General features: G+C 43.1%; 1 protein-coding gene across 1 annotated transcript; it reads right to left on the reverse strand.

Annotated features, from left to right (window-relative positions):
* Nucleotides 1-1,303: 1,303 nt before the first annotated feature.
* LOC134301285 (uncharacterized) lies at nucleotides 1,304-9,411 on the reverse strand. The gene is made up of 3 exons (XM_062985939.1): nucleotides 8,128-9,411; nucleotides 6,871-7,728; nucleotides 1,304-1,525 (listed from the first exon to the last, which is right to left on the reverse strand). Exons 1-3 carry the CDS (start codon nucleotides 9,409-9,411, stop codon nucleotides 1,304-1,306), a joined length of 2,364 nt encoding a protein of 787 aa, XP_062842009.1.
* Nucleotides 9,412-14,345: the final 4,934 nt, after the last annotated feature.

Consider the following 14,345-nt stretch of genomic DNA (forward strand, 5'->3'; position numbering starts at 1 on the left):
GGGCAAAAAGTACTTATTTTTTGTATTTCTGCACCATTCTAGTTCCTCAGCTGAACAGGATTTGTTTTTCAATTATTTGAGGCGAAACTTCCGATTTTGGTCACTATGGGCTATTTTTTGGTCATTATGGGTTATTTTGGGTATTAGCAATTAGCTTGTCACTTTACAGTTTGATTGTGACATGGGGCTGCATCCCAAATCACATCATCTTTACTATACAGTGTGTTGGTATACTTACATTTTGGCCTGCTTGGCTACTATTAAATGATTATATTACTGAAAATACGATGCCATAAATGCAGGTTAGCATACTCTCCAAAAGCTATTTTGGTATTTTCTTTGACACTATAAAACTTAAAAATTTATTATTTTATTATACATGGGTTCATGGTTACTTTAAACAGTTCAGGGTTTCTTTATAAAATAAAATAAAAAAAGAAATACCTTTTCAACATAAATGAAAGTTAAAACATGACCATTGTTTTAAAAGTCAGTGTTACCAGTGTCTTTTCATGATTTGGAGACGCCATCTACAGGCTACATGTTTGCACCTCAAACCAAATGGTGAGTCTTTTAATGTGTGCCCACAGTACAATTGGGACGGTTTTGGGGGCTCTACATTAGCTCTACTGACAATTGTAAAAGCTGTCCTGATTCAAGCTGATCTTAACTGTCTATCTTCTCAGGTAAACATGTGGTGTGGGGTCTCAACACTGGCTGAATCTTGGCTGCCACTGTGTCTTTTTATTCCCAGGAATTTCTGTTAGCTTAAGTTCTGAGTCTGGGTCTGTCAGAGCTTTGATTCATAGGGGGGATTTGATGTGTACTATTTAGTTCTGGTTTTATCCTATAATGTTAGGGAATGTTAATGGTTTTGTGGAAATTAACAAATTTTTTCATAGGTAGGGTATTTTACTATTTCCAAATCATTTAGGAGGGTACACATCTTGTACTGGGCACTCTGCTTAGCATTTCTGCATACAGCTTTGTGTTTTCCTGTTCATTTTGCCAGCATCACATGGATGCCCACCATAATTGATATGCATTAACTGTTTCTGTTTGCCCTTTAGTCAGTGTTCAGATTTGAATGACTTTTCACGGCATCAATTTCAATCTGTGTTCCCCCAACCCTTCCCCCACTTACGTCCATCCCTACACATTGTGATACACAAGGTTGTGTGGTATTGATGTCCTGGACTATTTGTAAGTTTGTACTGCTATTGTCTTAGGTCACTGATCTCACATTTTTTATGTCAGGCCATCAATGCCAGTTTGCCACAAACACCGGGCATCTGATTGAAGGCTAGAAGCGATGGTAACCGGGCAACGGATGACGTTTGAAATCTGGCTTTTGTGGAAGCATACAGGATGTGCCCTTGAAGCCTAAGAACTTGAGAGGATGCCGTATATCACAGGAAGCCTTTGATAGGAGAATCACTGAAGCGTCAAAAGGCGTAAAGTCTTGAAAATGGCTGAAGCACTGAAAAGCACTTTGTGAAATGATTTTTGGATATGTGAAGCCTTTCTGTAAATGTGGCAAAACAAGACATGTTTAAGACATGTTTATGACTTTTCAGAGCATAATTTTTCATCTGTATTGTAATATTTAATTGGGTGCTTGGGTGGTGCAGTAGTAAAGTTTGCTAACCAACTACAGCTGAGATCTGGTGATCCAGGGTTCAAATCTCGACGTTGCTATTGGCCGGTCGGACATTAGCCTAGCTTTTTGGGAGGTGTGCTCTCGTCAGTACACTCTCAAGCCCAGATAAAAATAGGAGGGTTGCATCTGAAAGGATATTCAGTGTAAAAACTGTGCCAAGTCTGGTATGTGGAGAGCAGCTGAAAGTAAGGGGAAAAAATTAGAATTTTTTTAAACAGCACTACATTGTGGCACATTGTACATTCTTAAATTGTCTGCATGGCTGTACTGTGCTGCCTCAGCACTGTGCTTTGGGATTTACAGTTAGGTTCTGTGCTGAATACAAAGTGAATATCATTGTTAGTATGTGTCGCCCCTCCTGTTCAGGTTCTGAAGTGCTCTATGCTGTTTCTAATGGTGCACTGGTCACACACACACACACACACACACACACATTCAGACAAATACTTGTGTGCTGTTGTCTTTGTGTTTTTTCCTCCAGGACACAGAAAGACTTTTAAAGTAAAATGGGACAAAATGTACCCATGGCCATTCTCAGGGTCTGTCTCCATATATTTACCAAGAATAAAAAAAAAGATCAAACATGTAAGCATGAATAGGAAAAACCGGCCGCTGTCTTTAACCTTATTTACACAAGTGTGCTGATCATGCACATCTTCTCCCCATCCTGAGAACCACTACACATTAGCATAAGGGTTGATTAAACAAAACATAGCTAGGCTTTGTACATGTGCTGGACATTAGGGAAAATTGCCACATTCAGTAAGTGATCAGGGTTGCAATGAGTCAGGTGGCACCTTAAAAGTCAAAAGTTCGACTTAGACAGGGTAACAGTTCATTGTAGGACAACACACACACACACATTTACTTACAAACTTACACCTCGGGGCATGTTTTTGAGGTGTAAGAAAAGAAATACTACCTGGAAGGGGTCATAATTGTACATTTTCGTCATATGCTTTTTTCAATGCAACTTACATTATACAGTCTAAGCAATTCAGCGTAAAGAGCCTTGCTCAAGGGTTCAACGGGGCAACCTGGCTGTAGTGGGGTTTGTACCAGCAACCTTTTGCTTACTAGTCCAGTACTTTAACCACTAGGCTACAACTGCCACAGACCAGAGACAAGAATGGAAGCCAAGTAGCCACTGTGCCATCATATAAAAACATTACTAAAAGTTGTATTTTAATTAGGGCTGTCAAACGATTAAAATTTTTAATCGCGATTAATCTCAGAATTTCATATAGTTAATCGCGATTAATCGCATTAAAAAAAATCTGTGTAAATGTTATAGAAAACAAGGATTTTTAAGTGAAATGTTACAATTAAAATGGTGAACACATTTTATGCTAAATGTACTGATGTTAAAAACTGCTGGGACAAGAGAAAACTGTAAGGGAGTTTATTCACTCACATACTAGGTAGTAATACTATCCAATGGTTTAATGGACGTTTCTACACGAAGTGAGTGTGTTTTGACCCTTTGGGGCTTCCATAGTTCATGGACAACGTGCTTGACTCAGCTGTCCGGTATTCTTTACCGTAACAGAATAAGTTAATAAAGTGTTCTGCTCCCGACAACTTGTGAATATAGCGTGTATTTATTTCTTTATTATGCAAGTGCAGATGCTACGACGCTCTTTTACATTTTGTTAACAAACCGCAAATGAAAAACGGTGACATGTCCGACATTAAAACGTTTGTTCTACCAGTCAAGTCTCAACATGAACTAGAATTTGCGTTAATGGCACTATTTATCTTAATCGCGTTAAATTGAGATTGCGTTAATGCGTTATTATCGCGTTAACTTCGACAGCCCTAATTTTAATATTAACAAAATTTGTTTCAACCTGTTCTGTCCAAATATATAGTCACAAGCATCCATTAGATTATAAATGCAGTTAACGTTTTCATTTAACACACCCAGCAAGACCAAAATGTCATTGACAGAAAAATTACCTTTAGCATAGAGCTCAGTGACTTTCAACTTGACACTTTCATTGCACACCACAGTCACAGCAACATTATTTTACCAGACGTCTGCCCTGCTAGACCTGCTAGACCTGCTTTAGTCTGCTGTAACTGCTTATAGTGTAAAAGTCTAGCCCGACACATAGTGTGTGTGCTAGGAAGTGTCTTAGTATTCTTTCAACCAGCTTTGTGATGCTTCTTCAACAGTCCTAATGGAGTACACACACATTTCAAAAATTGACATTATTATATACTCATGTCCATCAAAACACTTTCTGATACATGAGGATGTATGGTATTGATGTCCTGGCCTATTTGTAAGTTCCTGCTGCTATTGTTTCAGGCCATTGATCTCACATTTTGATGTCAGGCCATCAATGCCAGTTTGCTACAAACACCGGGGCATCTAATTGAAGGCTAGAAGCGATGGTAACCGGGCAACAGATGACATGTTTGAAAACTGGCTTTTGTGGAAGCAGACAGGAAGTGCCCCTGAAGCCAATGAATTTATGAGGATGCCATGTATCACAGGAAGCCTTTGATGGGAGACACTCAAATCAGTGAAGTGTCAAAAGACATAATGTCTTGAAAATGGCTGAAGCGTTGTAGGAGCACTGTAAGGAATCTTTTCAGGATATAAAAAGCCTTTCTGTTACTGTGGCAGAAGAAAGAAAGACATCTTTAAATAATAATAATTATTGATTTTTCCCAGTTCCAGACATAACCACCAATATGACTCCAATAATATAGACAAGCATTTCTAATATAATTTCAGCATTCATAATGAGGCATGATTACTGGTATGTCTTCAAAAGTTTTTATGTTTGCATGTTATTTTGCCTACAAACGTGACTAGACTGAATCTCTATATCTAACATCATACGCAGTTTGAAAGAATAGCAACTGATCTGAAGCCCTAATATCAATATGCCTACCATCTCCTCATAGGTGAAAGGTTAGAAATGAGCTCAGAGAAGAACCTTTTATTTGAAATTGTCTATTTCAACCTTCCGGGTTAGGTTAATAAAAATGTTGCAGAGAGATCAGGCCATCTGGGCCGAGTTAGTCCTGCTAAAGATACTTGTATTGCTTTTTAAATTTTCACCTTTTTTTTTTAGTAAAGCTCAGTACCAGTTTATCTATTTTAGTGTAAATTCCTATGATGCTGTCTCACAATATGTAGCTTTTTTAATAAGCAACTTATTATGTGTGTTTACACTCCGACAGCTAAAACTGAAGTACTGCTGTTTAGAGGAAATCTGTTTATATGATGCATGCACTGCGGAAATTTGAAAAAAAAAATCATTTTATTCTAATAACTAGTAAAATCAGTAACTTCACCAATAATGCAATTTCTATGCTGGCATACAAAACTCATATTTGAAGGTATGGGCAGGGTAAGTTAAGGGATTAAGCAAGTAAATTAGGCAAGGCAAGGTAGGTTAAAGCAAGGAGAGTCATTGTCAGTGTGTGACAATGAGAGTGCAGTGTCAGTCATTGTTCGGCACCCCTGGAGCTGAGAGGGTTAAGGGCCTTGCTCAAGGGCCCAACAGTGGCTGCATGGCAGAGCTGGAATTCAAACTCTCAACCTTTCAGTTAATTTCATTTCATTTTCATTTTCAGCATTTAGCAGACGCCTTTATCCACAGCGACTTACATTACAGTTACATTATACAGTCTGAGCAATTGAGGGTTAAGGGCCTTGCTCAAGTGCCCAACAGCAGCAACCTAGCAGTGGTGGGGCTTGAACCAGCAATCTTTGGATTACTAGTCCTGTGCCTTAACCACTAGGCTACGGCTTGCCCTAGCCTAGCAGTTGACAGCCCTAGCAGTTGACAGCCCAAAGATAAATAAATTAGGGCAAGGAAAGTCAACATCAAGGCAAGACGAAGGCAAGTTAAAGCAAAAAAAACTAGGTCAAGACAAGGTAGGTCAAGGTAAGGTAAGTTTAGGCAAGGTAAGGTAATTATGCACTATTTCATGAAGAAGACTTTAAGAATAAAACATTTAAACAACAGAGTGATTTCAGAGTGCCTTAATAAAAGCTAATAATGAGAGATAATTATGCTTTTAACCAGACAGCAAGATCTAAATAACATGATGGATTAAATACTGTAATACAAACATAATGTGCATTAAAGTTAATAAAACTGTGCATTACAGGTGCATTCATTCAAGTAGTGATAGACACCATCTAATTTAATTTAATCTATCTAATTTAATAACTTCACTTAATAAATGCTGCTGAATACGATAAGAGAGTTAAACTATACAAACACTATGATATTTTTTAAAAAGCTTCTTTAAACTGACACTGCTTTCAACTGTGGCTTACTTTTTTATCAGGAGCAGATTCAGAAGCTATGTAAATGGATGTAATTTTCCCTGCTTAATAGGCAGAAATGTGACCTCCCAAGTTTTAAGATTTCAGATTTTAATTAGAAATGATACATTAAACTTCAGCATACACAATTAGGACTACAATTTAGCTCTATTTGTGATTTGTGTAAACCTAGGATACCCTTGTGAAGTTGGACTTGATGGTTCGATATATCTAGAATTGTAACCAGATGTTAGTCATCAGCATTTAGATGGTGCTGCTTTAACAAGAGAATGTGGATGTAGAATTCCTGAAATTAAAATTGTCAGTAGAGGCTTGCCTAATTTCCAAGCAGCTGATTAAATAATTGTTTATTTAATGTAAGAGAGCATGTGGATTGCCTTAGTAAATGAAGTTTAATTTTATCACAGGGGTTTTGTGTTTAAAGTCTTTCTTTAAAACCCTGTTATCACTCTATCTGTGGAGTGCATGTTGAACTTATTGGTTTTGTTTATTGTAGAAATCTTCTCTCTTGATTAGAGTCAGGTTAAACGTATTCTCATGGTGAATCCTCTCACAGTGGAGCCTCGGCATTAACTCTGACATGTAATCATACAGTTAAGTTCTCTGCCACTAAGCATCTAAGAAGCCTATCAAATTAGTGTTAAATAAATCAGTGGCATCAAAAGAAATTCCTAAGAACTATGCTGAATACAGTAAACAAATAATGACACTTTATGGTAAATAATGACAGCACAAAGAATATGGGACATCCTGTGGTGCCCCTGTAGTTTTAGGGACCTTTAAAAGCAAAGCTGAGGATGACAGGTAACGGCAAGTCCCAGCCCAGTGAGAGATGTGGTCACTTTTTGGCCATTTCGATTCTTCTTCTTCCTCAGCCTTTGTCCCGTTCGGTTGCGGGGTCGGCTCGTCTGGATCGCAGTCGCCATTTTTCTCGGTCATGAGCTTGGTCTGGGTGGAGTCGTGCAGCGGCGAGGTCAATGTGCAGCGTGTCTGTCCAGCGCTGCTTTGGGCGGCCTTTTGGGCGCTTTCCGGGCACTTCAAGGCTGAAGCCGATGTGTGCAAGTGAGACGGCATCTGAACGAAGTACGTGGCCGTACCATCTGAGGCGTGCTTCACGCATCTTCTCTGTGATGTGAACGACGCCGTAACGCCGGCGAATGTCGTCGTTTCGGACGTGGTCGAAACGCGTGTTGCCGCTAATCCAGCGCAGCATCTTTGTCTCCATGACGGCGAGGCGGCACTCGATCTCCTTAGTGGTGGGCCAGCACTCTGAGCCGTAGAGAGCGACTGGGCGGATGACTGCGCGATAGATCTTTGACTTTAGGCGATCCTTCATGCGGTGGTCACAGAGCACCCCGGTAGTGGAGCGCCACTTCAGCCAAGCAGCATTGACCCGCGCGTTGGCTTCATGCTTCAGGCTACCATCAGCCGAGATCGACGAGCCAAGATATTTAAAGTGCTCTGTGCGGGTCAGATCAACACCGCTGACCTTGATTGTGCCGTATACGTTCACATCTGTTGTCAGGTACTCGGTCTTTTTGAGGTTCAGTCGCAGCCCATTTTGTGCAAGGCGATCGTGCCAGGTCTGGACGAGCAGCTGCAGGTCGGTCTTGTCGTGGGTGGCGAGGAGCACATCATCTGCATAGAGCATAGTATAGGGCGGCGTTCGTTGGAGGTCACGAGTGATGGTGTCCATGACGAGTATGAACAGCAAGGGTGAGAGGGCAGAGCCTTGGTGCACGCCTACAGAGATGTGCAGTGGCTTTGACGTTCCGGCAGCGCTTCGAACTCGAGTCTTTGGGTCGCGGTAGAGGAGCTGGACCCAGGTGACGAGTTCCTCAGGCACTTGGTGCTGGCGCAGCGCATGCCAGATCAGTTTGTGTGGGACCCGGTCAAAAGCTTTCTCAAGGTCAAGGAATGCGACGTGAAGCGGCCTCTGCTTCTCGCGATGCTTCTCAATGAGCAGTCGGGCAGCATGGATCGCGTCGGTCGTTCCGCAGCCTTTCACAAAGCCAGCCTGGTTAACTGTCAGCTGGATGAGATCACGGATCCGCTTGTCAAGGATGCGCTCAAACACCTTCATGGTGTGTGAGAGGAGGCGAATCGGCCTGTAGTTGGCGCAATCAGCGGGGCAGCCTTTTCGCTTCCAGATGGGCACTGTCATGCTTTGCTGCCAGTCGGCAGGTATTTTCCGCTCCTCGACGATGCGGTTGAACAACTTGGCAAGCCAAGGGGCGGGGTTCCAACTCCTGGATTTCCAGAGCTCTGCCACGATGTCATCAGGTCCTGCTGCCTTGCCGGACTTCATCCGCTGGAGTGCTTCAGCGACTTCTTCAGCATTGATGGGCAGGACAGGGCCGGGAACGGGATGTAGCTGGGGGATTGGCGGGTGCGGGAACTCCTCGGTGAAGATCTTTTCGAAGTGCTGTCGCCATCGCTCCACAGCGGCCTTCTTGTTGACGATCAGCTTGCCGTTCTCATCATTAACACAGTGGAACTGTTCGATATCCTGTGTTTGCTGATGTCGGCGCTTCACGAGACGGAAGAGGTCGCGTTCGCCCTCTCGCGTGTCGAGCTTCTCATAGATCTCGGTATAGTGAGCGGCCTTCTTCTTGGCAACGGCTTTCTTTGCTGCCTTCCTGGCTTCGCAGTAGGCCATCCACTTCGCAGCAGTCCTGTCATTGAGGAAAGCATGGTAGGTCCCCTTCTTCTCTCGGACCTTGGCCATTACATCCTCCGTCCACAGCCACGTATCACGTTTGATGAAGCGGGTGCCAGGCTTGGTGTTGCCGAGAGTAGCGCGGGCTGCTGTGTGGATTGCGTTCTTTGTCTTCTGCCATGTTTCCTCGACAGTCGTCACATCTGGCAGGCGAGTTTGTAAAATCATCTGCGTCTCCTTCTCACGCATTCGCCACCACTTAATGCGGGCAGGGCCTGTTCGTTCTTCTCGTGTCAGCTTTGGCGGCTTGATGCGGAGCGTTGCAATGATTGGCCGATGCTGTGTTGTTACCGTTTCGTAGGGCACGGCCTTCGCATCAGTGACGATCTTCAGGTCACGTCGTCGCACAAGGATGTAGTCGATTTGTGACTTTGTGCCGCCGCTGTAGTATGAGATGAGGTGGGAGGACCGCTTCTGGAACCAGGTGTTGGTGATGACGAGGTCATGGGCGTTGGCAAAGTCGAGGGCGCGGTTGCCATCGTCGTTGCGTAGGCCATAGCCCTTGCCGCCGTGGCTGCGGTTGCCGTCTGCTGTCTCACCGACATGGCCGTTGAAGTCACCGGCGAGGATGATGAGTGCGTCGGCGGGCACTTCACGGACCTCCTTGTCAAGCATCTTCCAAAAGGCGTCCTTCTCGGAGTTGCTGCGACCGGTCTGCGGGGCATAGGCCGAGAAGAAGTGAATTGTCTGCTCGAATGTGACAAGCACAATCTTCATCAGCCGGCCATTTCGATTATGCAGAATAAATCTTTAGCAAAATACCACAAATAGGTGTCTTGCTGCACCTTACAGTGTTAGTGACACACAGCTCAATAGTTTTAGGAAGCCAGGTTTGATCATTGTTATTGGCTTCTGTCTGCATGGGACAGCTGAGTCTTAGCATGTAAGGTACTGGACTATTAATTAAAATGTTTAGGGTTCAAAACCAACCACCTCCAAGCAGTCACTGCTGAGTCCATGAGTAAGGTTCTCCATTGCTTAAATTTTACTGTCTCAATTGTAAGTTACTTGAGATAAAATTATTTGCCAAATATAGAAATGTAATTAAGTATGAATTAGGGAAAGATAAACCATATATTAAATTATAAACCATATATTACATTTTGAATGGCTTTATTATGAACTGATATTTATCACACTTTAACCTTTGTTCATAGATGTTTGATTAGTATTTGCTTTATCCCAAAATGTTGTCTTTTACTTGGCTTCACTGTTCTGACTGCACCAGTTACTCTTTATATTAAATTACATTGCCCAATAGAAATAAATAAGCAAGTAATAGAGATGCAGTGGGATAAACTGGTGTCTTGTCCAAGGTGCATTTCAATTTTGCACTGTGTTTCTGAAACAGGCTTCAGAACCACTGCAGTTCAGACTGGGTTACAGTGCTTACTAGGAATGTAATTTACACCTTTTTACTATTCTCTTTACTGCACTGTCAACCTAGAGACTGATTACGACCACCTTGTACCTGAAAGCAGTAGAGCAGTGTGCTTAAACTTGGAATTAATGTTTTTTTTTTTTTTTTTAAATAAATAGCTGTAATTAGAGGCTTTTGGCTCTAATAACTTGAGATTTCCTTTATGGGGGCAAAAGTTGTGTCCCTTGAGCACCTATGGCTAGGCATTAATAATGAATTGCATTCAAATAGCACACACACACACACACACAAGGCTACACAAAAACCATCATAGCCATTTATCATAGCCTGTTATGCAAAAGCAGGGACCTGAAAATGTGTCCCTTCTACCTACCTTCCCTTTGCAGTCCAGTCTCCACTTGCAGGACGATTTTCCCTACAATATAATAACATAATGTTGCTTGTAATTACAACGGAGATATACAGGGGTTGGACAAAATAACTGAAACACCTGTCATTTTAGTGTGGGAGGTTTCATGGCTAAATTGGACCAGTCTGGTGGCCAATCTTCATTAATTGCACATTGCACCAGTAAGAGCAGAGTGTGAAGGTTCAATTAGCAGGGTAAGAGCACAGTTTTGCTCAAAATATTGCAATGCACACAACATTATGGGTGACATACCAGAGTTCAAAAGAGGACAAATTGTTGGTGCACGTCTTGCTGGCGCATCTGTGACCAAGACAGCAAGTCTTTGTGATGTATCAAGAGCTACGGTATCCAGGGTAATGTCAGCATACCACCAAGAAGGACAGACCACATCCGACAGGATTAACTGTGGACGCAAGAGGAAGCTGTCCGAAAGGGATGTTCGGGTGCTAACCCGGATTGTATCCAAAAAACATAAAACCACGGCTGCCCAAATCACGGCAGAATTGAATGTGCACCTCAACTCTCCTGTTTCCACCAGAACTGTCCGTCGGGAGCTCCACAGGGTCAATATACACGGCCGGGCTGCTATAGCCAAACCTTTGGTCACTCGTGCCAATGCCAAACGTCGGTTTCAATGGTGCAAGGAGCGCAAATCTTGGGCTGTGGACAATGTGAAACATGTATTGTTCTCTGATGAGTCCACCTTTACTGTTTTCCCCACATCCGGGAGAGTTACGGTGTGGAGAAGCCCCAAAGAAGCGTACCACCCAGACTGTTGCATGCCCAGAGTGAAGCATGGGGGTGGATCAGTGATGGTTTGGGCTGCCATATCATGGCATTCCCTTGGCCCGATACTTGTGCTAGATGGGCGCGTCACTGCCGAGGACTACCGAACCATTCTGGAGGACCATGTGCATCCAATGGTTCAAACATTGTATCCTGAAGGCGGTGCCGTGTATCAGGATGACAATGCACCGATACAGACAGCAAGACTGGTGAAAGATTGGTTTGATGAACATGAAAGTGAAGTTGAACATCTCCCATGGCCTGCACAGTCACCAGATCTAAATATTATTGAGCCACTTTGGGGTGTTTTGGAGAAGCGAGTCAGGAAACGTTTTCCTCCACCAGCATCACGTAGTGACCTGGCCACTATCCTGCAAGAAGAATGGCTTAAGATCCCTCTGACCACTGTGCAGGACTTGTATATGTCATTTCCAAGACGAATTGACGCTGTATTGGCCGCAAAAGGAGGCCCTACACCATACTAATAAATTATTGTGGTCTAAAACCAGGTGTTTCAGTTATTTTGTCCAACCCCTGTATATATACTGTATATATATATATATATATATATATATATATATATACAGTGTATCACAAAAGTGAGTACACCCCTCACATTTCTGCAAATATTTTATTATATCTTTTCATGGGACAACACTATAGAAATAAAACTTGGATATAACTTAGAGTAGTCAGTGTACAACTTGTATAGCAGTGTAGATTTACTGTCTTCTGAAAATAACTCAACACACAGCCATTAATGTCTAAATGGCTGGCAACATAAGTGAGTACACCCCACAGTGAACATGTCCAAATTGTGCCCAAAGTGTCAATATTTTGTGTGACCACCATTATTATCCAGCACTGCCTTAACCCTCCTGGGCATGGAATTCACCAGAGCTGCACAGGTTGCTACTGGAATCCTCTTCCACTCCTCCATGATGACATCACGGAGCTGGTGGATGTTAGACACCTTGAACTCTTCCACCTTCCACTTGAGGATGCGCCACAGGTGCTCAATTGGGTTTAGTCCATCACCTTTACCTTCAGCTTCCTCAGCAAGGCAGTTGTCATCTTGGAGGTTGTGTTTGGGGTCGTTATCCTGATGGAAAACTGCCATGAGGCCCAGTTTTCGAAGGGAGGGGATCATGCTCCGTTTCAGAATATCACAGTACATGTTGAAATTCATGTTTCCCTCAATGAACTGCAGCTCCCCAGTGCCAGCAACACTCATGCAGCCCAAGACCATGATGCTACCACCACCATGCTTGACTGTAGGCAAGATACAGTTGTCTTGGTACTTCTCACCAGGGCGCCGCCACACATGCTGGACACCATCTGAGCCAAACATGTTTATCTTGGTTTCGTCAGACCACAGGGCATTCCAGTAATCCATGTTCTTGGACTGCTTGTCTTCAGCAAACTGTTTGCTGGCTTTCTTGTGCGTCAGCTTCTCTCTGGGATGACGACCATGCAGACCGAGTTGATGCAGTGTGCGGCGTATGGTCTGAGCACTGACAGGCTGACCTCCCATGTCTTCAACCTCTGCAGCAATGCTGGCAGCACTCATGTGTCTATTTTTTAAAGCCAACCTCTGGATATGACGCCGAACACGTGGACTCAACTTCTTTGGTCGACCCTGGCGAAGCCTGTTCTGAGTGGAACCTGTCCTGGAAAACCGCTGTATGACCTTGGCCACCATGCTGTAGCTCAGTTTCAGGGTGTTAGCAATCTTCTTATAGCCCAGGCCATCTTTATGGAGAGCAACAATTCTATTTCTCACATCCTCAGAGAGTTCTTTGCCATGAGGTGCCATGTTGAACATCCAGTGGCCAGTATGAGAGAATTGTACCCAAAACACCAAATTTAACAGCCCTGCTCCCCATTTACACCTGGGACCTTGACACATGACACCAGGGAGGGACAACGACACATTTGGGCACAATTTGGACATGTTCACTGTGGGGTGTACTCACTTATGTTGCCAGCTATTTAGACATTAATGGCTGTGTGTTGAGTTATTTTCAGAAGACAGTAAATCTACACTGCTATACAAGCTGTACACTGACTACTCTAAGTTATATCCAAGTTTCATGTCTATAGTGTTGTCCCATGAAAAGATATAATGAAATATTTGCAGAAATGTGAGGGGTGTACTCACTTTTGTGATACACTGTATATATATAGATATAGATATAGATATATACTGTATATATATATATATATATATATATCCATATCCTCTTGGCACTGGCACAATGCTTTATGAACGGTACCATTAGTCGTATAGCCCAGGGTTTCTTGTAAGCCTTGTGTTTATTAGATGACAGAATGTAGCATGGAGGATGATGCATGGCACCGGGGGGAACACCATGACGAATGGTGTCTAACCAGTGCCTCGTAAGGACCAGATGCAATGCCGATTTGAAGTGAGTCAGGAAAGGGAAGGGCCCAGGTGCTTGGCTACCCCTCTCTGCATGTAAAGAAAAACAATACATTACCCTGTTGAGTGGTCAATGTGGCAAGCGAGGAAAATGGGCAAGCACTTAGGGAAAGCAAGAACAATCAGCTCTTTCTCTTCTTACTTCTTTCCTTATTTTCTTAAGAGAGCACCTGCAGCTATCCAGGAGAATATCCTAGGTTTTATTCTATTTGACTCCTCCAAGATGTAATGGCAGACTGAAGCCCGGCAAGATTTGGTATGTTAGTTTTTACAGATGGCAGAGCTGACTAGATTATAATTGAAATGGAAGTCTGGAAGTATAAGCCGTTGAACAGAAGGCAGCTATTTCGTTCTTTCCTGTGCAATTGACACTTGACTTGTTGAATTGACCACCCCCCTCCCGACACCTTTCAACCTCTCTTCCCTTGTGTTCATGCAAACGCACCTCCCGTCATGTTCCCTGCCTGCTCATTACAGCCCTCAATTGCACTGGCATATTTTATAGGTCAGATTTATGAATATATAGCTGTATGCACTATAAACACCTGGGTGCACACATTCAGCATGTGGTGCACAGTGTTTACACAGATGTAGATCCTTGACTCATAGCCAGAAATGTAGAGGTATACGCC

Source organism: Trichomycterus rosablanca, chromosome 2 (assembly GCF_030014385.1).
Source record: "Trichomycterus rosablanca isolate fTriRos1 chromosome 2, fTriRos1.hap1, whole genome shotgun sequence".
NCBI lineage: Eukaryota > Metazoa > Chordata > Actinopteri > Siluriformes > Trichomycteridae > Trichomycterus > Trichomycterus rosablanca.

Coding starts and splice junctions, on each gene's coding strand:
- LOC134301285 (XM_062985939.1), bottom strand. CDS start 9,411: ATGAAGATTGTGCTTGTCACATTCGAGCAGACAATTCACTTCTTCTCG. Junction 7,729..8,127: donor AGCAAAGCATGACAGTGCCC/ATCTGGAAGCGA, acceptor AAGCCACTGCAC/ATCTCTGTAGGCGTGCACCA. Junction 1,526..6,870: donor GATCCAGACGAGCCGACCCC/GCAACCGAACGG, acceptor CCACATTTACAG/AAAGGCTTCACATATCCAAA.